Genomic DNA, 23649 nt, shown 5'->3' with positions numbered 1-23649 from the left:
GCAAGTTTCAAAACTCTAAACTTCCTCTCCAGTCCGAGAGAGTTTCTGCTCTGTAAAATCGACTCATTTTGAAATTGGCTACATTGTGAGGTCACAGAGCAGTGTTATTTGAATAGCCTCACCTCCACAACATGTGTAATTGTTGCAGTGAACTGAGGTACTTCAACTCTAAATGTGTTACTATTTTTGTTGTAGTTTGCCATTAACCAACAAAAATATTAAGATGTCAAGAAAGGTACCCAGATGTTGTTGTGTTCCTGTTTGTGGAAAAACTGCATCTCTGCATAGCCTTCTTAAGGATCCCAATGTTAGGAATGAGTGGATTATTTAGTTCCTGAACGCATTAATGTGGGACCATATGTTTTGTTATGTACATTTCTCTGGGGGATTCTTTTAAGAACTATTATGGTTCAGAGTTTGCAAAGAAATTTTGATTGAAAGATGCAGCAGTGCCTACTAGGATTGTGTCAATGCAATCAAATATCGATATATCACCATTAGGGTTGGGAACCGAGAACTGGTTCCATTCTTTACAAAATACCATAATCGTATGATCTACATGACTTTCATTCCTGCATGAATTTTCGATGTGATGTGGATGGAATACCATTCTAAAATACTCTTGACAGTGTTTCCTGCAGCACATTTCAGCAGCAGCGCTGCCCTCTACATGGTCCACAGCGTAAAACACACAAATGAATGTCTCTTATGAGGCGGCTCTGTTAAATTTACTTTGCAAAACATACAACACTTCCGGTATAGTCTGATTCCCAAAAGAAGGACTTGTATGAGCCGGTTCCTCTTAATCTACAGTACAAAACATACAGCGCTTAAGGTATATTCCGGTATAGTATTAATCTTACACTGATTGCAAATCATGAATGTCCAACTCGAAATTAAATAAGAACTGTAGAAGTCTTACAATCTTGAAGTACAACATTAAACAACAGAACAGTCTAAACTGTCTCTGGAACTGTTAAAGTAATGTCATGTTACTTTAGACCTCTGAGACTTTAATCAAGCAGTGCAGTTACTGGATGTTCATAGGACAATGTTTAATTAAAGATACACAAGTTTTGGAATACAAGGAATTTTATTTAAAAAATGAATGAAATATGCCATCACCTTTTTTTTTTTTTTTTTGCCTAGTTAGGATAAATTGTTGGATTTGTTTTATGTCTTTAAAAAGTCAGCAAACACAACTTTTACAATATATACATGCAATATATGCAATTTCAAGACAACATATTTATTGATTGAATACATTAGATTTCTATATAAAAATAAAATAAAATGTGATAAAAATGATAAAAAACCAATGATAAAATAAACCTTTTTTAATATTTAAAATTAATATTTTCATAATTTACCAAGTTACAAGGTCCCCTGTGTAATTAATAACAGCATTAGCTGAAAGATAATTTATTTCATACTTTATATAACCAAAATGGACATTATAACTGAAATATACCCAAATCAATTGGAATCGAAAGCTTATGAATTGGGATCGAATCATGATATTGTGATGTATCGTGATATATCAAATGACATATGCATCGTGATGTATATCGCAATGCGTATCGTATTGTTAGGTGGCTGGCGATACCCAGCCCTAGTGCCTATATAACTATATTGGATACGACAGTAATGCAAGTGAGTGAAAAAATGAATACTACATTTTCTGTTTGTGTTTGTTTGACATGTAAAGAATTGAATTGTAAGCCATTTTTATCACAAAATAAACCATGATCTGGACTCCAACGTGGAGCAGATTGTGCTTATTACACAGTTACACCAAAGAAATAAATAATTTCTCACGAAATATTGATGTGATAAATTATTTTATTATGTAAGAATGTGGAGTGCAATGAAAGACAGTGGTGAAGTACAAGCTAGTGGCTGCCATCTCATCTGCCTTGTATTAGCCAGGATGTCCCATATTTTAGCTGAAATTAATGCATTGGGATGCCCATTATCCCGTATTTAAGCAACGAAACAGTCAAGGGCGATCCCCTCCCCTGGTCAACCAGCAAGTATTCTGTATTTCCCATTACACAGGATGCGAATTGAAGCGGCCACACTACAGAGGCGAACACCCGGGTAGACTGTCCATTACAGCTGGGTACAGATTTATTAACCCTTCATTCTCAGCTTGTATTAGTCTGGACTATTTTCACTCAGCTTTATAAAGCATTATTGTATCACCATGTCTTGGATGCCTAATAATATAAGTATTCAGGAGCAACAGTATGCCGACTTTGTTCAGTTTCAGTTGTTATTTCAGTTGGAACCAGGGTCAGAAATTAACTTTTTCATTAGGGGGCAATATTTTAATTGGTTTCTAGAGGCATTTTTTGCCTTTGTAAGGGCAATTCTTTTTCTAAATTATAAAATTACTTTCTCATTTCATTTTATACCAAATAAGTGAGATTGGCCAATGAGCAGGGAAGTATAGTACAGTGAGACAGTGTTCCTCCCTAGAACAGTTTATTTTGAATGAGAGGAACGAACGGTTGTGCATTTTAGCACAGGAGCATGTCAACGAACACATGCGGAGTGACAGAAGCGGAGTTCCCGTCTGTACGCGACTATGGTACAATGATCTGCCACTCAGTAATACAGGATCTGTACAATGGATGGCACACTATCAAATAATGTTCATTGAAAATTCAAATAAAGATTGCGATTTATGTATTTGTAACTATATCAGATGTTATTAATGAAATAACAGGAACTTGTTGCAGGGGCATTTTTTGCTCCCTTTTTTTGAATTTCGAGTGCATTTTTGTCAGTTTCTGTGGCATTTTTCCCCTGAGCCCCTGTTAATTTTCAACCCTGGTCTGAACAACTGTCCTTGTTTGATTTCGTGCTGCACATAAATTGGGACATATAGCTATTAATGATTGCCTGGACTGAGTGCTTTCACAGGATTTTGTAAATCTCTTGCACATTTTCATTCTTTTATTCTTAAAAAAAAAAAGAAAGAAAAAAACAGTTCCGTGGGTGTTGTTTGCACTTCAAAGATGTTAGCCAATCATAACACAGGATCCTTAAAGGGGACAGCACAGAAAACAGAGTGTTTCAGACAGGGGGCCAGAGACAGTGTGGAAAAAGGTAATTTTAATATATGAATATTAACTATATATATTGTGCGAAAACCTTTACTAACATTATAAGTGAACCTCAATGAAAATAATAAAGGGGGAAAAATCATGACCCCTTTACACTGCGTGCCCAATTATTAGGCAAATTGTATTCCTGAGGATTAATTTTTATTGTTGAACAAACACAATGCTCTCAGTCAATACAAAATGTTAATGAACCTCAAACCTGAATGATTAACAAAGAAAAAGTGAGTTTTGTCTTTCTCAGGGGAATATATAAGTGTGCACAATTATTAGGCAACTAAATTACAAAAATAATTTCTCCCAACTCAATTGTTTATTCTCAATTTTTAGAGTAAGCGCAACAAATAAGTAACACAAAATGACAATTAATTAACATTTTTGGCCTTTCAAAAATATTCAGTGACCAGAATAGCCACTCTTCTTTTCAATAACTGCCATGAGCCTTCCATCCATGGAGTCTGTCAGTTTCTTGATTTGTTCACGATCAACTTTCGGTGAAGCAGCAACCACAGTCTCCCAAATGCTGTTCAAAGAGGTGTATTGTCTTCCCTCACTGTAAATCTCACATTTGAGAAGGGCCCACAAGTTCTCAGTAGGAATTAAGTCAGGCGAGGAAGGGGGCCAAGTCATTATTTGGGCATATTTGAGGACCCTGCTGGCTAGCCAAGCAGTGGAGTACTTGGATGCATGTGATGGAGCATTGTCCTGTATAAAGATCCTGTACCACTGCTTGAAGAAGGTACTTTCCAGAAACTGGCAGTAGGTTTGGGAGTTGAGTTTCAGTCCATCTTCAACTCGAAAAGGTCCAACTACCTCATCTTTAATGATAGCAGCCCATACCAGTACCCCTCTTCCACCTTGCTGGCACCTGACACGAAGTGGTGCCCTGTATCCGTTAGTGATCCAGCCATGGGCCCATCCATCTGGTCCATCAAGAGTCACTCTCATTTAATCTGTCCAAAAAACCTTTGAAAAAATCTGTCTTCATGTATTTCTTTGCCCAATCTTGACGCTTCAACTTGTGAATATATTCAGTGGTGGTCGTGTTTCAGCCTTCTTGACCTTGGCCATGTCTCTGAGCACTTGACACCTTGTACTTCTGGACACTCCAGGTAGATTACAGTTCTGGAATATGGTGGCACTGGAGGATAATGGGTTCCTGGTAGCTTCTCGTTTAATTCTTATCAAGTCTTTTGCAGTTAATTTGCGCCTTTTCTTGGCCCATTTTCCGCATTACATTAGGTAATGAAGCTGCCTAATAATTATGCACACCTTGAATTAAGGTCACTTTCGCCACACCCTCCCTCATTACACAAATACATATCACCTGAAAATGATATGGTTTGGAGTTGGAAAATGTGCATGGAAATAATGATAAGATCAGAACACTCACTTGCCTAATAATTGTGCACGCAGTGTAAGTTCTTATCCATAGCAGTTTTGGTTGTTTCATGTGACTGCAGGGGGCACTGTACAGACAAATGCTGGTAGCACTTTACGATAAGGTTTTATTTGTTAACATTTGTAAATGCATTACCCAAATGCAGTTTTGTTTATGTCCTTATTGTCCTTGGATTTACTTTATAAGGAAACGTTTCAGTTTTAATTCATTTTGTTAATTGTCTCATTAAGGCTGTATTTGATCTATTTGTTGTTGTTGTTGTTTATTGGTTGCTATCTTCCATACTAGCACCATTTAGAGGCTTAAATTGTGCTGTATAGCAGGAAGTGCTTCATTAGTGAATTCATGAAAACTTTTTGAAAATGACTCAAAAAACAGATACTGCCCAAAGTAACACTCAGGAAATTGAAACACAAAAATTTAACAAGTCCCCCACCCCTTGCATGTTAGTTTATTAAATATTTTGGCAAATTTGTATATGCTTTCAGCTACCAATAAGTGTATAGTACTCCTACAGTAGCTCCATTTTAAACATTTTACTATCTTTAAATAATTTCCGGAGATTTCCCCACAAAATTAACAGAGAAAATGTGAAAAAGTCAGCTGATTCCATCTGGGCCTGCGAGGCCTAATACAGTATTTAGCCAAGTATTTGTTCGATATGTTTGGCTAGTAAATCCCACTTCTGCTGTTTATGCATTAACAAAATGATTAATTTTCCTATTAATCTTAATTTGCATATTGTTGGGCCTTCATGGTAATATTAACCCTAACCCTACCAACCCTAACCCTCAATGTCTTTTTTTAAGGACATTTTTGTTAAACTGTTTTGTTAATGTGTCGCCAATTAGTCCAATGTAAAATCTTTTTTGTGAAGCAAAACCATTTAAGACCCACTGCTCTAGATAATCACCTGGTTGGAAAAGTTCCAGATATCATGTAACCAGTCTGACCCTTTATCTCACACTGTGCCACAAAGCCAATATCTGACGCACCGAGTTCCTGACCTATCAGACTCTTAACACAGGCCAACTGCAGTAAACATGATTCTCACATCAAACTGCCATTAGTCATGATAGAATTAAGGTTTGATTGGATTACTGTGATATCCATGGTTTCATTAAACTAACACAATGTCTACGCAACCTGGCCTTGTTTACGAAAAAATAATGAGATTGCTCATGTCAGGGACAGCTGCCCTCCTTGTTTTTATACAGTGGCCCCCTGAATCTGCCAGGGTCTCTGACCACAAATATAGGTGGGGCAGGACCTTGCATTATTCCACCACAAGGCAGTACCCTAAGAACATAATCTTGATTCTAATATTCTGAATAACAATACTTTATCTTAAAATGTTGACTTGTTGCAGATCAAAATCTAAATTAAAATGTTATTTGATCATTTTAAGTGTTGTTGAAGAACACCATAAAGGAGAGGGAGAGAAAAAGAATCTACATGCCATAAACACATTTCCACAGTACTAAAAAACTAGATGTTTTATAATGATAATAATGTGTTTACAGTAAATTTAAAACAGAAAGTTTCAAGAGCCAAGGCTTTTGGACATACAATTTGTCATCATACAAAACATAAAATGTCTTATCACCTACCTTTATCTTTTGATTGCCAAACTATTTTTTTTTTTTTTTTAATGTCTGTGTGACGAGGAAGAGGGTGGGGCCAGGCCGTGACTACGCACGCCCGGCCCCCAATCGGGTTAATCAGCCAAGGAGAGGGATAAATGCAGCGGGATGTGGCAGTTAGAGAGAGAGAGAGAGAGCCACACGCAGCTGCCTTGTGTGCGTTTATGTTTTGTGTCTTTTTTTTAGTCGTTCAATGTTATGGCTTATAGCCAACTCAACAAAAGGGTTTGTGACGAGGAGGAGGCAGGAACGAGCTGAACAGTCTAAGTAATATTTTAATTTAAACTTAAACAAAAAGACACAAAACATAAACACACACGGCAGCTGCGTGTGGCTCTTTCTCTCTCTCGAACTGCCGCATCCCTCTGCACTTATCCCTCTCCTCGGCTGATTAGCCCGATTAGCCTGCCCTCCTCCTCGTCACAGTCTGGTTCTACAGAAAGAAAGTGTTTGATGGTCAGTTCAACCCAATCTCATGAAAAGTTGTACATAATTTACAAAGTGGCTATTTCGTGTGATGTCGCACGATTTTGTTCGTATAAACTTGTACGACTTCATCACGTGCAAATTCCCAGATGTGTAATGTGGAAGTAAGCGTGAGTTTTGCACACGAGGCGTTAAGGACATACTTATTAATATTATGCCCTTACTCAAACTCCTTATCTAAACTTAACCAATCAGTAAAGTGTGTAAACATGATAGGAAGCTGTTGTGTGTGACAGAAGCAAGTATTTGTCACGTATTAGATGGAAACGATGTCCAGCAACTTCACTGGCTGTAATGAAAGTCGTAGGAATTCAAACGAGTGCAGTTGCACGATATCATACGAATTAGCCAAATTTAGAAAAGTCATAGGAATCCTGACGATTTTGCAGTGAGAGTGTGTTGGTCAATTTGTCTTTAATTTGCCATAGAAACGGCACACTGTTATACACACGTTAATCGATAGTGCTCGCCATATTCACGATCTGTCACGCTGCTGGCACGCACTAATGCTAAAATTACTTTTGGTTTGGCACTACGTTTATGGGCAGATTTATTCCTGGCCCAATGGGTCTCAATAAGGGCTCGTTGCAGTACCATATTTGACCACAGATTTCCATTGGGAAAACTGAGGGGCGCTGTGGAGTTCGGGAGGGCAGCATTTCTTCCCCACATGCTTGAATATCTTCATCAAACACTGTGTAACAGAGCTTTCAGATACTTTTCAACTTAAAAATAGGATAAAAACTTATACTAGGTCTGCTTTTAAATACATATGCCAGCATTTTGAGCACATTTACGGGAAACAAATTACATTATACGGATTTAAGCTTTTATTCCATTATTTCTGTGATTATTTGATTGTTGGAAACATAAAAATCAAGATATTTTAACGTTGAAAATACTGTTTTGAGGAGCCGCTTCAGCCCCTCTCTCCTTGTAAACAGCAGTGCGAGTGCAGATATCACACCCGCACACACACACACTCACAACGGTTTGATCGCACGGCTCAGGGACATGATCTAATCAAAAGTGCGAATTTGCGAAGTTACCACCACCATGCATTTGTACTTGGAAAAAAATTAAACGTGCAACATACGATTTTTCAGAGAGGATAAAGCATTTAGGTTAAATGAAGTGGCACTAACCCATGTGTATTCTGCAGAAGCACCGAAGGTGCTTAATAAGGTTGCTGGTGTTTCCCCCTTTGGCTTGAAATCTCTGTAGGCATTCATGGCAAGATGGGTTTTCCCAGTCATCAGGCAAAATAATTCCAAATTTCGCTACATGAATTGTGTTGTGTAAAAAGCATCGCACTCTCCAATGTTTTATTTAAATCCATATTATCCATTAGGAGACTTGACCACCAAATTAACACTGGGATTCAGACATGTGTGTTTGAAGCATGGGAAAACCACTCATTGAAAAATAAACAATACCATATAAGGGGCAGCATTTTGCGCTCTTAAAGGGCACTGCATGAAGGGGGCATCACTCGAAAAGACTATATTTTTAATGTTATTTAATGAGACAGGTCTGATTCAAATGAAGGTTTTAGCAAAAATAATTTTAATTTTTAACTTTAATAGGCAACCTAGGAAGTCTGGGAAGGGCTCATTTTTTAAGTTGTGTTACAAGCCGTTCACACACTGGCAAAAAAAAAAAAAAAAAAGGCGAATATTACATGAAAATTGTTACATACTGCACCTTTAACAGTTCAAATATACGTAACATATCCCTTAACATATACAGTAAAAATTATAATATATTTAACAAAACTACATTTTACAATATTATTATTTAGATGTAAAAAAAATATTTTTACCATTTAATTAACAGTAAAACATTTATATTATGTTTAACAAAAGAATACGTTTACTTTTATGGTAAAATATTGTTAAAATCCGGTAAAAAAAAAAAAGAAAAAAAAACTATAATTGGATGTTCCCAGAAGTCCCTGCGTGACCCATCCCATTTCATTATTTTTTATGGAAATAGTTATGTTTCTTCTTATTTTTTTATATACCTTATGTACATTGGGGTGTTCAATTTTATATTTTCTGTAGTTTAGTTATTGTATATTGCATTATTTTAGTGTCACATGTGTTACCCTGATGGTGTAACACTGTTTACTGTCTCTACATGTTTCAAGTCAAGTCATTTTTATTTGTTCATTTGTTCATTTATTTGTTCATTTCAAAGCAGCTTTACAGAAAATTATGCTTTAACAGAAATTGTTGTAATATACTAATGTCTTCGAGTCTTAATAGTGCGGTTTATAAAAAAAAAAAAAAAAAAAAAAAAAAACAACTATTGCAAATTGCGCCTTAAAATAAACAATACAAAATAATTATATTTTTATTTAGACCTCCACTGAGCAAGCTTAAGGCGACTGTGACAAGGAACACAAAACTCCATAAGATGGTTAATGGGGAAAAATAACCTTGGGGGAAACCAGGCTAACTGTTAGTGCCAGTTCCCCACTGACTAAACAGCATGAATATAATGCCAATATGAGTTATTTATGTGTAGTACAAGTCAAGATTTAAAATTAGTATACTAAGTGTTAGGGGCCCATTTTTAAACAAAAAAGCTTTTGTATTAACTTTAAGATTAATGACTACATTTTTAGAATTTACATTCTTAATTAACTGTGGAAGTGCAAACAGATGCATTGTCTTTTGTTATTTGGCTGATGAAGGCAGCAATTAATTTATTATCTATATATTCCATTTTAAGAGCGTAATCCATCCTCTGACCAAGGTGATGCAGGCAGAGGTCATTATGGTGCACTGCAGTTCGACTGTAAGCTTGTGGCAGATTCATTTCCGGTGGAGTCCAAGTCAAGTCCAAGTTTCAGGCAGTGTCCAGTGAAGTATCCCATGTCTGATGGTTGGTGTATTGTGTATTGGTCAGTGCTCCTGCAAGGCCCACTCTTGATGTACTTTAATTAATCATGTGGCCTTCTGTTGTTATTATGGTGATTAACAATACATTTGACAGTGAAAAGCAGATTTTTGTAGTTACAGAAAGTTGGTTTATATAATTAAATAATATAAATGGTAGTGAACTGTATACAGGCACCAAAATGAGATCATGTTATTTCTGAAACATGGTCACTGTATTTATTTATTATTATTATTATTATTATTATTTTTTTACAGTAAATTTCTTCCATAGCTCAATTTCAGTGAATATGACAAACTTTCTCTAAATAAATAAATAAATAAATAAAAAGGCAAACTGATTTAACTGAGATTTGAGCACATTTGAGTACACGAGGAAACATTGTTTTGGTGGTAGGACAAACAAGTGCACACAGAACATTACAGTGAGACACATAATATAAAACAAGGTAAGAGTATAAAAAGACAAAGAAATAATAGGACATATAACAGAATGGTGTATGTACATGTGCAAGTGCTAATGTATGTGCAAGGTAGGGGTACAGTTACTGAATTAAATATGTGAATTTACATATGTACATGAGATATGTATTTACATTATTGCACTATGGGGGAGTCCTGAAGCAGTTTAATTGTTCATAATTTAATTGTTAACTGTTCTTGTGCCTGGATGTCCTGGCGCTCTGTGCTCTGTAGCGCCGGCCAGAGGGCAACAGTTCAAATAGGGAGTGGGCAGGGTGTGTGGGGTCGAGAGTGATTCTACCTGCAGGTTTCCTCACTCTGGAGACATACAGGTCTTGGTGAGTGGGCAGGGAGGCACCAATAATCCTCTCAGCAATCCTGACTGTCCGTTGTAGTTTCCTTCAGTCTGATTTGGTGGCTGAACCAAATGTACACAGGACAGACTCAATGACAGCCGAGTAGAACTGTGTCAGCAGCTCTTGTGGCAGGTTGAACTTCCTCAGCTGGCGAAGGAAGTACAACCTCTGCTGAGCCTTCTTCACAGTGGAGTCTATGTGGGTGTCCCATTCAGGTCCTGAAAGATGGTAGAGCCCAGGAACATGAGTGACTCCACTGCTGCCACAGTGCTGTTCAGGATGGTGAGTTTGACAGTGGGGTCTTTTGCAGTGCAGTCATTCATGTACAGGGAGAAGAGCAGTAGAGAGAGAACGCATCCCTGAGGAGCACCAGTGCTAATAGTGAGGGTCCCAGATGTGAGTTTCCCCAGTCTCACTAGCTGCTGTCTATCTGTCAGAAAGCTGGTGATCCATCGACAGATTGGGGTGGGCACAGAGAGCTGGGTCAGTTTGGTTGAGAGAAGATCAGGCACGATGGTATTGAAGGCTGAACTGAAGTCCACAAATAGGATCCTTGCATAAGTCCCAAGTCTGTCGAGGTGTTGCAGGATATAATGCAGTCCCATATTGACAGCATCATCCACAGACCTGTTTGCTCGGTAAGCAAACTGAAGGGGGTCCAGCAGGGGTCCAGTGATGTCCTTCAGGTAGGCCAAAACCAGGCCTGAAGCTTTCCTAGTTTTTGTTTCCGAAAGACCCGGCACACATCCTCCTCACAGGTCATAAGTGCAGATTGAGTAGCAGGAGGGGGGTTCCAGGAGGTGTTGGTGTGTGTGTGAAGTAAAGATCAGAGCAGGTGAGGGGTGTGAGTCTGGGCTTTTCAAACCTGCAGTAAAACACATTCAGTTCATCAGCCATTAGTTGACTCTCTACAGACAAAGGGGAGGTGTCTTGTACTTGGTGATGCTTTTCAGGCCTTTCCACACAGATGCAGGATCGTTGGCTGAAACCTGTTCAGCTTTTCAAAATAGCTTCTTTTAGCCATTCTAATTTCCTTAGTAAGTGTGTTCCTTGCCTGGTTGTACGATATTTTATCCCCACTTCTGTAAGCATCCTCTTTGGCATTAGTGGTAACAAGATCATGTTAAGGCATGTGCTGACTTTTCCTGTGGGTTTAGAGACACAGATAATTTACCTGTCCTCCCTATGGATTAGGTTCACATACTACACAATGCCTGTCCCTTTGTACCTCTGCTGACGGTAGTAAATACGCAAAAACAAGGATTATTGACATCAGTTTCCGTCATGCCAGAAATACAATAGTATGGCATCAGGCCACTGTCAACAGGGAAGTGTTAGATTTTATTACTGCGTCCTAATCCTCTTAGCCTCCTAATTCCTTTTGACCATGGTCTTGAGTTGCTCAATGAATGCATGATGGCTTAATCCCTCGTTAGAAAAGGTTACCACCACTTTGGCTCCCTGCGCTACTCGCAGTGTCTTGCCATGGAGGAGCTACTGATACCCACAGATGCCGAGGAGGTACCCCCTGAGCCTCCCCAATTCTTCTCTCCAGCAGGGCCTGCTAAAACCCCACTGGAGAGAATGAAAGACTGCATGAAAAGCACGTTCTCGGTCAATGTCATGGAGTATGTGAAGGAGTACATCAGGCGAAATGGACTTCTGACTCTCTCAGTGCTGGCTGTGATCACAGGATGCATCCTGGGCTTCATGCTGAGGGGTCTGGCCCTCTCCACACAGGTATTTCACTCAGATTTGAATGAAGTAAATCATTATGAAAGTGTAGATGAAAATGAACACAAGGCAGGAATATTCAAAAGGTATAATGATGCAGTTTGGGTGATGATCATGTAGGTACACCCTGTTTTGTGGACACATCTTATGAAGGGTATTATTCTTAGATTGAATCTCTGTCCACTGTGTGTTTTAAAGAACATGTGACCCATTAATTGGCCCATATTTTTTCCTCAAAGGGATCTTAGTTAAGGTTGAACATTTTGCCAAGCTTGTTTGGGTCAAATAAACAGCACCACATAGTCTCACTAACAAATTTGCTGCAACATCTCTCCAGCCTTTAACTATTTTCTTGCTTCAAGCCAATTGTATAATTTCATAGTGTGGTTTTTGTATGAAAATTTGCTCAGTCTACATGTGCTTTTAAGGGGGCATTTTATTAACTATGGTTAGATGATTTAAGACCAGCAAACATTCACTTAATCAGATTTTAGAGGGCACACATTGAATTCACTCATCATGTATCTGGATTGTTTGTATCAATCTTCACTATAAATGATGTAACTCAAAAGATTACATGAGAACAACATTGTTGACCTTTGATGTGATGGTTGGAGGCATGCAGGGGTGAATGTTAGTGAGACCTTAAAACCATTCTATGCTCAGTTGACTTAATCCCAGACAGAGAGCAGTCTACCAACGCAAGCGGAGGTTGACGTGCGAGAGACGGTCACACAGAGTGTAACGTTTGAGCCTTTTAATGTCAACAGTCAGGAGAAACATACAAGGAAAGTAGCTCAGAGGGGTTGTGTGGGGGATGAACTTGGACACTGAAAGCTATAAGCTCATGAACCCTACTTGGTCTAGTGTACCAAGTAACTAAATTACAATTTAAATAGTGCTGTCAGTCGATTACAATTTTAATCGCAATTAATTGCATAATTTTCATTGTTAATTGTGATTAATCACAGATTTTGAAAGTGCTGAAATTCTCTATATATTTCTTTTCCTGTCAAAATGCACTTATTTCCTTATTAATAAAGAAAACAAAACAATATGTAACAATAATATTTTACTAACATTTTCCAAACAAAGCCTTCCACAATATAAAGATAGAAATGCACTAAAATATCACCAATTCAAGTGTTTCGCTAAGTTTTAGTAGGAGGTTGACTAATTGAAAGAACTAGTCCCCACAAAGGTTGCATATTTATTGCAGTAGGCATTAAATCTCTTAAACCTTCATCCTCCACAATGTTAATCAGCCGGCAAACTGTGGCTACCCGCTTTGCTGCAGCAATCGTGAGCTGCTTTCATGATTCGCATCAGAGTGTCAGTGCCAATAGCGTTAAGAGGTCTTTTCCACATCATTTGATCACTGACATGGCTGTTGTGTGTGGCTGAGTTCAGAATGGCATATTAGCCATACTACTCTTACTACTTCTGCCAAATATGTCTATGGCAGAAATAGTTAGATTAATATGGTAGTATGCCATTCCGAACTTGGCCACATGTTTGTGGTGTGTGTTTCAGTGTAATGACTCTGAGCGGACACATTGTTCAAGGTTCCACCCTGCTCCGACCAATGTTTATGCTGGTTTATGCTTTATTAAAGGTAAATGTGTTCTTAATCACAATTAAGAAAAATGAACGCATTCAGCTTTTAAAATGAATCGCACAAATGAACGTGTTAACTTTGACAGCTCTAACTTTAAATGGTGAGGGCAAAAACATGAAAGAGAATTGTAAAGACTTCTGGTCATTATCACAAAATAGTCTCTGACACAAAAGGGTCTCGTATCATCCTGAAGAGGGATTATTTTGCAATAAATGAACATTACTTTCTCATTACATGTCAACCTAGCAAATACATAAATATTTAGACATTAAATATTGATTTGAGGTTATTCTGTGAGTTGAAACAGACATCGGCGTGAAGATTTGCAGTGTTTCCCACAGGATTTTGTGAGACTGTGGTGGGTGGACTTCGGACCCTCTAGGCATGTCCAGAAGCATAGTCCCCCGGAAGAATATTTTGTACATTTCAAAGTTAAATGCATCAATCTGGTGCACTTTGAAAGCAATATTAAGAGGCTAGATCTATGAAGAACTTTGAGCTCTTATAAACAATTTTGTGCTCTAGTAGTAACTTAATAATAAACACATTGCTTGTATAGATATGATTGATGACACGGCAAAAAAAGTCACACCCACAAAGCATAAACGAGACGGAGTTTAATGCAGTTCACAAATGGTCAAATCAAAAAATCGACTAGAGCATTCTTTTATGTTATTATGAGAAGTGTAAAAAAATAAAAAATTTTCTCTCCCCTTTTTCTCCCTAATTTGGAATGCCCAATTTTCAATGCGCTCTAAGTCCTCGTGGTGGCGTAGTGACTCGCCTCAATCCGGGTGGAGGAGGACGAATCTCAGTTGCCTCTGTCTGAGACCATCAATCTGCGCATCTTATCACGTGGCTTGTTGAGCGCGTTATCGCAGAGACATAGCGCATGTGGAGGCTTCACGCTATTCTCTGCGGCATCCATGCACAACTCACCATGCGCCTCACCGAGAGCGAACCACATTATAGCGACCACGAGGTGGTTACCCCATGTGACTCTACCCTCCCTAGCAACTGGGCCAATTTGGTTGCTTAGGAGACCTGGCTGGAGTCACATTTGAACTCGCGAACTCCAGAGGGGGTAGTCAGCGTCTTTACTTGCTGAGCTACCCAGGCCCCCTTAAAAATATTAAGTATATAATTACAGTCTAGGTAATTAATGGGAAACACTGACTTGTTGAAACTAGCACAGCTTTGTAGGAAATCAGTGAACTGGGAAAACAGTCAAATATAGTTAAAGTTATTACACAAAAACATGTGACTGGGGAATAACCAATTTGACTAATTAGAATCAAGTGTTCCAGAGAGCCATTTAATACAAAATAAATCATATGCATACATATTGCAGTTATGAATAACACAGGTATTCATATTTTATCAACAAGAAATGACAATAAAATACCTCTGACAGTGCTTGTAAAATATTGTACCTTTTCAACCTGTTACAGCATCCTTAACATTCATTCTTTTTTTTTTATCTATAAACTGATAAAACAGTTATAAACTACTGTATGTGACATTTTGACATTTTATTAAAGTCTTTAAAACCTCTAAAATAAAGATATTTGTTTTTCTAAACAGGCAAAAATCTATTTCTCCTTCCCTGGAGAGCTGCTTATGCGAATACTTAAAATGCTGATTCTTCCTCTAATCACCTCCAGGTGACACTTTTACTCACTTTACATATTTAATAAATTTACTATCAGACAAAAATCTTTTTTCATTTTTATTTTTTCATAAGTAAAGACTCTGTAGACATATCCTCATATCAGCTCTTACTGTCTACCTGTAGTTTGATGTCTGGACTGTCGTCTATGGAGTCAAAGGCCTGCTGCAGGATGGGGTTGCTGACGGTAACCTATTACCTTTGGACCACGTTCATTGCCGTAGTGGTCGGCATTATACTTGTTCTGATCATCAAACCTGGCTATGGAACAGACATGGAGAGCCATAGGCTGGGGGGTGGACAGGTCATGACATCTGCAGATGCACTGCTAGATCTGGTCAGGTATGACTGTCGAGAATGGACTATGAGAAACTCCAGTTTAATATTAGGGTGACTGTGAGTTTGCCAAATAGGACATGTTCCTGGACTGACATCTTTCGTTGGTCCTGCAACATCATAACTAAAACCAACATAGCCCTAACCCCAACCCTATAAACATAGCCCGAACCCAAACCCATCCTAACCCTTACCATTAAATACCCCTAAAATCAACGGTAAATGATTGGTTGAGATCAATGTTGTTGTCAACAAGTAGGCCATGTTGCTGGATCAACATCCTTGTTAGTCCTGGATCAATATTCCCATCAACTAAATCAGGGTTTGGTTTAAGGTTTGCTTAGGGCTGGAATTAGGGGCTTGAACAACATTATAATCAACCAATCATTGCCCGTTGATTTTATGGGTAGTTAATTGTAAGGGTTAGGATAGGTTTTGGTAAGGTTTAGGGTTAGGGCTATGTTGTTACGGTTAAGGCTATGTTTCTTTCAGTTACATTATTGCAGGACCAACAAAAGATGTCAGTCCAGGAACAAGTCCAACTCAGCAAACTCACTGTCACCTTTATATCAGCCTCTCCAGCTACAGAAAAGATGGAAGGGTTTTGGGGTAAAATTCACCTCATTCTGATAATCTGGGGAAGCCAACATAATCCATCCCCTCCATTTATTAATTTCCAAAAAATGATTGAAAACATGTCTACGTGACACCATGTCGCCGCCATTCGAAAGAGCTGGCCATGTCTGGGGAGTTTAGGCCGTTACAGTGCAATCCTATTAAAGCAGAGGGATGATTAAGATATTTTTAGTAATCCATACAAAGGGCCATGTAAGAGTGGAGGACCCTCCCAACCCCCCTCTGCTCATGCAGGTCTCAGTGAGCTGCTGTCAGTCTCGTGCCACTACATTTATTTCTCCAGGTTTCAGTGGTTGGGTCCACAGCATGTATGACAGGGGATAGATGGATTGTGGTTTACAGTATATTTATGAAGACACAATTGTGCTTCAAATGCTTAAGACACATGGCCATTTATTCTGTGTAATTTCTATTCCCAGAAATATGATCCCCTCCAATCTCATTGAAGCCACATTTCAGCAGGTGAGTGAATCGACACTTTAACATATAAATCCTTATCTGATGAGTGATCTTAAAATGTAAAACAAGGAAAAAAATTATCATCTTCTCTCATCTCCCTTACTGATATTTTTGTATTTTTATCATCTCTTTTCAGTATAAGACAGACCTTATTCCCATTTTAAAACCTCCAGTGATCACGGAACGCCCAAACGTTGTGTACCTGATGCCTGATGAAGACAATCCAAAGGGTCGAACTGTGCTTTTGGAGCTCACGCCACCTCCAGATATCGAGTATAAGACTCGTCCGGGTAGCAGCCAACAGATGAACGTACTTGGCATTGTTATTTTCTCAGCTACGATGGGTAAAGCATCTACTCATTCCAACCTCCTTTAAGTGGAGCTTCCACCTAATGAAGGATATTTATAGAGTAAAATGACATGATAAAAAAAAATAATATATTGAATTTTTTTCTTTAGGTCTCTTACTTGGTAAAATGGGTGAACGGGGGGCTCCCCTAGTAAATGTTTGCCAGTGCATCAATGAGTGTGTGATGAAGATCATTAATGCAGCTGTATGGTAAGAGACTGAGCTCTGGTATGAACTCATTTAACAATAAACCAAGCAGTCTGTGATGTTTTATTATGTTCTTTGGAAAATTAGATCAGTCAGAACTATAATCTTTAAATAATACATTTGGGGTTTTAAAGGATCATAGAACCAATTCCATACAAAAAACTAAAAGTAATTATTGAAATTAAGGTCAAAGTCATTGAGAAGCTTGAGGACTCAGATACCATTAGCTTGAGGATCTGAGGGAAAGTTTGTTGCATGCAGATGGCATGTGAGACACGGCTGACACCATGGAGGTGTATTAAAGCTAGGCTGTCATGTGGCACATGCAAGGATTATGGATTACCTGCATTTAAGAGCTCTCACACGCTTTTCCACACTGCTGGGTAGAGTAGGGAATTTCTCTATTTGGCTTCTTAAAATCATTGATTAAGGCTTTTATCAAAGTCAAGATGAAATCAAATTTGACCTTATTTACTTACTTAATACACATTCATTGCCTTATTGTGCATGATTCATCAGCACACATTATTTCAAACAAACAAACAAAAAAACAACTGTAAAACTATACATAAAACTGTAATAACTTGAATGACATCTTCAAGCCCTCTTGTTTTTCAACCCCATCCCTTGAACCACCTGCATTTACAGACCAATTACACAATCCAATCCATTCCTGATGTATAAAGTCCCGCTCTGCATTTTTCTTCCATTGAAAATCCTACCCTGTGATGTGCACAGAACGGGGGCAGCAGGGGCGCAAGCCCTTTCATTCACAAGTCTGAAGGTGCCCTTCTTTTTAGAAATTTTAATAATTGAATTAAAATGGTTAAATAAAACAGAATTAAAATCTCTTAATAATCTCACAATAACAGTAATAATGTGTTATAATGAGGTTTCTTTGTAAATCGTGGGCGTATTAAAGGAAAATAAGCGTAGGTGCCTTTAACAGTGCGCCACAGCAGATCGGGGTCGGATTCCAATCGCAAGTGATTCTCTATGCCCTACTCCCTCTGAGGTACAGGGCCCTTGAAGTTGGTACTCTGAAGGGAACACAGAATCACTGTATAAACGTGCCCTTCGTCTTGTGGAAGGGCCCATTCATTTTCTCACTTTCCTTTGCAACGAGCTTTCGAGTGGCGTCCCCTCCCGCAGCAGTGCCCTTTGAAGGAGCAAAATTGTTGTTTTGAATTCGCCCCGGAGATCGAAGTGGTGTCACGGAGCATCAGCTGTTTTTTTATTCTGTTTGTGTTTCATGAAGTTACAAGCAAAATGCGACAGAAGATATCTGTTTATAGTATGTACACTCTGAAAGCTTTTTTCTCCAGGCCATTACTTGATATTAATTTAATATGTGAGTAAAATAATGTTGTTTTCTATTCTCGAACTTTCCGATCGGCACAATGATTTGACCATATGTTTGACAGTTTGTGTAGAGTAAATAACCATATTTCATAAGTTATGGAAACAGAGCACTTCTAATTTGTCAGCAAATTAAAAAGCAGCTGGTAAGAGTTGGTTATATTGCCTGTATGCATTGTAAAGTCTTTAAAACGACACCTATTTTGTGTTATTGAGGCTAGTTATTAATTATTTTGATGATTTCTTTTTCAGCAAGGAACATCAATAGTATGCCAAAACATGTTTATGCATTATTATTTAAGCGACTCAAGCACAAGCATACAGTATTTTCCTCATTAATTTTCTGCCTGCAATGTATAATAAATAATATGTAGCCTACATTTCAACATGTTCACATACATCATTTTTGATGCTACAATAATTTAATAAATACTTTAGAATCCAGAAATTACATTGCTTGCATTGCTTTTGTTTATTTATGAAACATATAGTTAGCATTTTGGCTGTGTACACAGAACGACGCAGAACTATAAATGCAAACCAACATAGGTCAGATAAAATGTCCACTCTATATATTGTGTTGTAAGTTCGTCAACAGATTAACACTCGATTGCTACCGCATTTCCGACATCACATGGCACACCTGCAGTATAGACAGCTTTATTAATTATAATGGGAGCAGTGGCATCGTTTTCAGTGATATAAATTGCATACGTCTTTTATAGAATACTGCCATTAATTGAAGGAGCTTTCTGATTCAGCCAAAGCCAGTTTGGTTTTTGTTTAAACTAATAGACTAATCACTTTCAGAAAAACACCATGGTATTTTGGACATGTGGGCTACCCATTCAAAACCATGGTGACAAGGTCAGAATGGAAGCAGCAGAGATAAAATGATAAAGTGAAGGTGCAGAGATGAGAAAAGTGAAAAGAGTTATGAGACAAGAAAAAGATTAGACAAAAAAAAAAAAAGAAAAAGAAAAAGAAAAAGACACTGTGTCCTTATCATGGTAATACCATGGTACTGAATGATTATATTTTTATTTCATGATACTGTCATAGTACTCCAAGATACTTCAAAAAATACCATGGTTTTACTATGACACGTCAAAAACATGGGATTATCAAAAATATGGTGCTTTTTGTTAAGAATATAACAGAATAGGCTATTATTTGTCAAAAAGAAAATAATGGAAAAAATGGTGTTTATAAAACAAGAAAAATGCTTAAATACACAAAAAGCAAAGAATGAGTTAAGTATATAAGTGCTACTCTTTAAAAAAAGGCCTGGGTAGCTCAGCAACTAAAGACGCTGACTACCACATCTGGAGTCGCAAGTTCAAATCCAGGACGTGCTGAGTGACTCCAGTCAGGCTTCCTAAGCAACCAATTTGCCCAGTTGCTAGGGTGGGTAGAGTCACGTTGGGTTAACCTCCTCATGGTCGCTATAATGTGGTTCTCGCTCTCGGTGGAGCACGTGGTGAGTTGGATGATAGCGAGTTGTGCGTGGATGATCCGCGGAGAATAGTGTGAAGCCTCAACATGCGCTAGGTCTCCGCGGTAACATGCCCAACAAGCAATGTGATAAAATGCGCAGATTGACAGTGTCAGACGCGAAGGCAACGGAGGTTCGTCCTCCGCCACCTGGATTGAGGCGAGTCACTACACCACCACAAGGACTTCAGTGCCCTTTTTTATCCTTTCGCCCATCCCTGCTGAGGTCTGTGTACGCCACTGATCCTACCTTTTACTCAGAAATATGTCACATTACTGAGGTAAAATGGGATGCGAACACCGTTTCATGTTGACTTTAAGGCTTATTGTGCTTTGTATATTTAAAGGGATAGTTCAACCAAAAATAAACTCATTTATTTTACTTATTTACTCACTTTCATGCCATCCCAGATGTGTATGACTTTCTTCTGCTGAACACAAAGATTTTTAGAAGAATATTTCAGCTCTGTTGGTCCATACAATGCAAGTGAATGGTGACCAGACCTTTCAAGCTCCAAAAATCACATAAATGTAGCATAAAAGTAATCCATATGAATCCAGTGGTTTAATATATGTCTTCTGAAGCTAATCAATAATTTTGAGTCTGGGAGGGACTATACATTTTTTTCATCAGTTCATAAGATTTACTCGAATAGATTTTTTTAAATATATTTAAATCCCTTATTTCATCTGTTGTTGATTGCTCAGTTGGAAACATCTTAGTCTCAGATCACACCCTGATGAGTTTAGAGGTGTTGCCACACACAGAGAAAAATAAATCATATAGTTGGCGCTTTAATGTATCCCTTTTGCAAAATCCTGATTTCCAGCAAATGTTAAAGACTGAAATCAATATTTATATGGAGACCAACTGGTCCTCAGTATCCTCTGTGGGCGTGGCTTGGGAGGCACTTAAGGTGGTTCTTAGTGGTCGGATCATACAGTATGCCTCATTCATCAAAAAATGTATGCACGAGAACTCGTGGAGTTAGAAGGGAATTTTAACAATTCTGAAGCACCAAATGTCATCTGATGGCCTCAGAGAATTAACCCAATTGAAATACAAATATAATACTATTTTGTCACAGAAAGTGGAGTTTTGGTTATTAAGACAGTCATACTTTGAGTCAGGGGACAAAGCAGAGAAGCTTTTTCCTAGATATATAAAGCAGAGAGAGTCTTTTTCTACCATTCCCTCAGTGAAATCTGCTGGTGGTGAAATTTTTACCACGGCTATTGATATTAATAATGCTTTTAAAGAATTCTATATTGATCCTTATAGCTCCATGTCTTCGTCTACTGATGAAGATATTAGAAAATTTGTGGAATCATTAAAACTTCCTAAATTGACGACTGAGCAAAATAATTCTCTTGATTCTGAGATAACCTTGGAGGAGCTTGACGAGGTAATTAATCCTTACCTACAGGCAAGGCTCCCGGGCCAGACGGCTTTGCCGCTTAATTATTTAGATCTTATGCTACAGAATTGGCTCCACTTTTGTTAGAAGTTTATACAGAATCATTAAAGAATGGAAAACGTCCCCCAACCATGACGCAAGCCTGGATCAGTCTGATTCTTAAAAAGGACAAAGATCCAAGCGAGTGTAAAAGTTACCGTCCAATTTCCCTGATCCAGCTAGATGTTAAAATTTTGGCAAAAATTCTGGCTAACCGATTAAGTAAAGTTATGACATCTCTTATACATATAGATCAGGTGGGGTTTATTTGGGTCCGTAGCTCTTCTGATAACATTAGGCATCTCATTAATATCATGTGGTCAGTGGTGAATGATCAGACTCCGGTCGATGCCATCTCACTTGACGCCGAAAAAGCGTTTGATGTGGTAGAATGGGATTATCTTTTTAAGAGTTTGGAAATGTATGGGTTCGGAAATAATTTTATTGGATGGATTAAGTTACTTTATAGACACCCTGTAGCAGCAGTACAAACAAATGGATTAATTTCAGATTATTTTACTCTGGATAGGGGCACTCGGCAGGGTTGCTCTCTTTCCCCATTATTGTTCTGTCTTGCCCTGGAACCATTAGCTGCCGCGATAAGAAGGGTAGATGATTTTCCAGGGGTGATGGCGGAAGGTATGGCGCATAAGCTTTTATTTTACACAGATGATATTTTATTATTCGTCTCCGACCCCACTAGATCTATGCCTTGCCTCCACAGAATTATCAGTTCCTTTTCTAAATTTTCGGGATACAGAGTCAATTGGTCCGATTAAATCCGAAGCTTTAGCTCTAACAGCGTGCTGCCCAATAACGGCTTTCCAGCCGGGTGTCTTCCAGTGGCCCAAACAGGGCATTAAGTATTTGGGCATTTTATTTCCAGCAATTTGTCTGATTTAGTTCATTTTGACCCATTAATAAAAAGGTTTTCGGGCGATGTGGGCAGGTGGGCTTCATTACGTTTATCTATGATTGGGAAGGTTAATGTTATTAAAATGAATTGTATTCCAAAATCAACTACCTACTACAGTCTCTCCCCATTGAAGTTCCCCTCTTTTATTTTAAACAATTTGATAGTATTGCTAAATCCTTTATTTGGAATGGTAAATGTCCTCGGATGCATTTTAACAAGTTACACAGGCCAGTTGACAAAGGTGGGTCAGGTCTCCCCAAGATTTTGTATTACTATTATGCTTTTGGTCTCAGACATTTGGCACATTGGTCACTTCTACCTGAGAGAGCCCCTCCCTGGCTCTTTATTGAACAGGAGTTCCTTGCCCATATCTTGCCATTGCAAAGTCTTTCCACCAAGCTATCCAGAGAAGTAAAGACACATCCCGTCATCTCACACATGCATTTAGTGTGGACAAAAGTTTCTCGCTTGTTCAAATCTGACATTTATCTGAACGTTGCTGCAAGTATTTGGTTAAACCCGAATTTGTGCATTAACAAGTCCCCTTTCTGCTGGACAGAATGGATTGAGAAGGGTGTTACTACACTGGGTGACCTGTATGAAAATAGAGCATTGAGATCCTTTGAAAATATTATACAGCAGTTTGGGATTCCCAGATCTCAATTTTTTTAGGTATTTACAGCTGCGCCATCTACTCTGTACCACCTTTGGGTGTAGTACGCAGCCCCCTAAAGCGGCAGACACTCTTGAGATGGTGCTTGCTGCTTTTAGAAAAGGTCATGAAGCTTCAGCGTACTATTCCTGGCTAATTAAGAGTCTAGGGGATGGGGTTCTAACATCTCTTAAGAAGTTATGGGAGAGAGACTTGAATTTAGTACTGGAGGATAAGGAATGGGTTAGGATTTTTAAAAATGTCAAGTCTATGTCTAGGGATGCAAGGGTGCGCCTCATTCAATTTAAGATTCTGCATCATCTTTATTGGACCCCCTCTAGAATGTACAGGCTTGGCCTAAAAGACACACCTACTTGCTGGCG

At 38.4% G+C, this 23649-nt stretch overlaps 1 protein-coding gene across 1 annotated transcript in view; it reads left to right on the top strand.

Moving 5' to 3' along the window:
- The first annotated feature begins 74 nt into the window (after nt 1-74).
- The window catches only part of LOC127426260 (excitatory amino acid transporter 5-like), a 28685-nt gene continuing 5110 nt past the window's right edge, over nt 75-23649 (top strand). The window contains exons 1-7 of the mRNA XM_051672928.1: nt 75-3114; nt 11936-12120; nt 15317-15396; nt 15528-15743; nt 16793-16835; nt 16969-17176; nt 17292-17391. Coding sequence (XP_051528888.1) covers nt 3024-3114; nt 11936-12120; nt 15317-15396; nt 15528-15743; nt 16793-16835; nt 16969-17176; nt 17292-17391 — 923 coding nt within the window. The 5' untranslated portion in view covers nt 75-3023. The remainder of the gene's footprint in view (nt 3115-11935; nt 12121-15316; nt 15397-15527; nt 15744-16792; nt 16836-16968; nt 17177-17291; nt 17392-23649) is intronic.

The sequence above is a fragment of the Myxocyprinus asiaticus genome, chromosome 35 (assembly GCF_019703515.2).
Source record: "Myxocyprinus asiaticus isolate MX2 ecotype Aquarium Trade chromosome 35, UBuf_Myxa_2, whole genome shotgun sequence".
Classification (NCBI taxonomy): Eukaryota; Metazoa; Chordata; class Actinopteri; order Cypriniformes; family Catostomidae; genus Myxocyprinus; species Myxocyprinus asiaticus.
The sequence above is the reverse complement of the archived record's forward strand: the minus strand, read 5'-3'. Positions and strand labels throughout refer to the sequence as shown.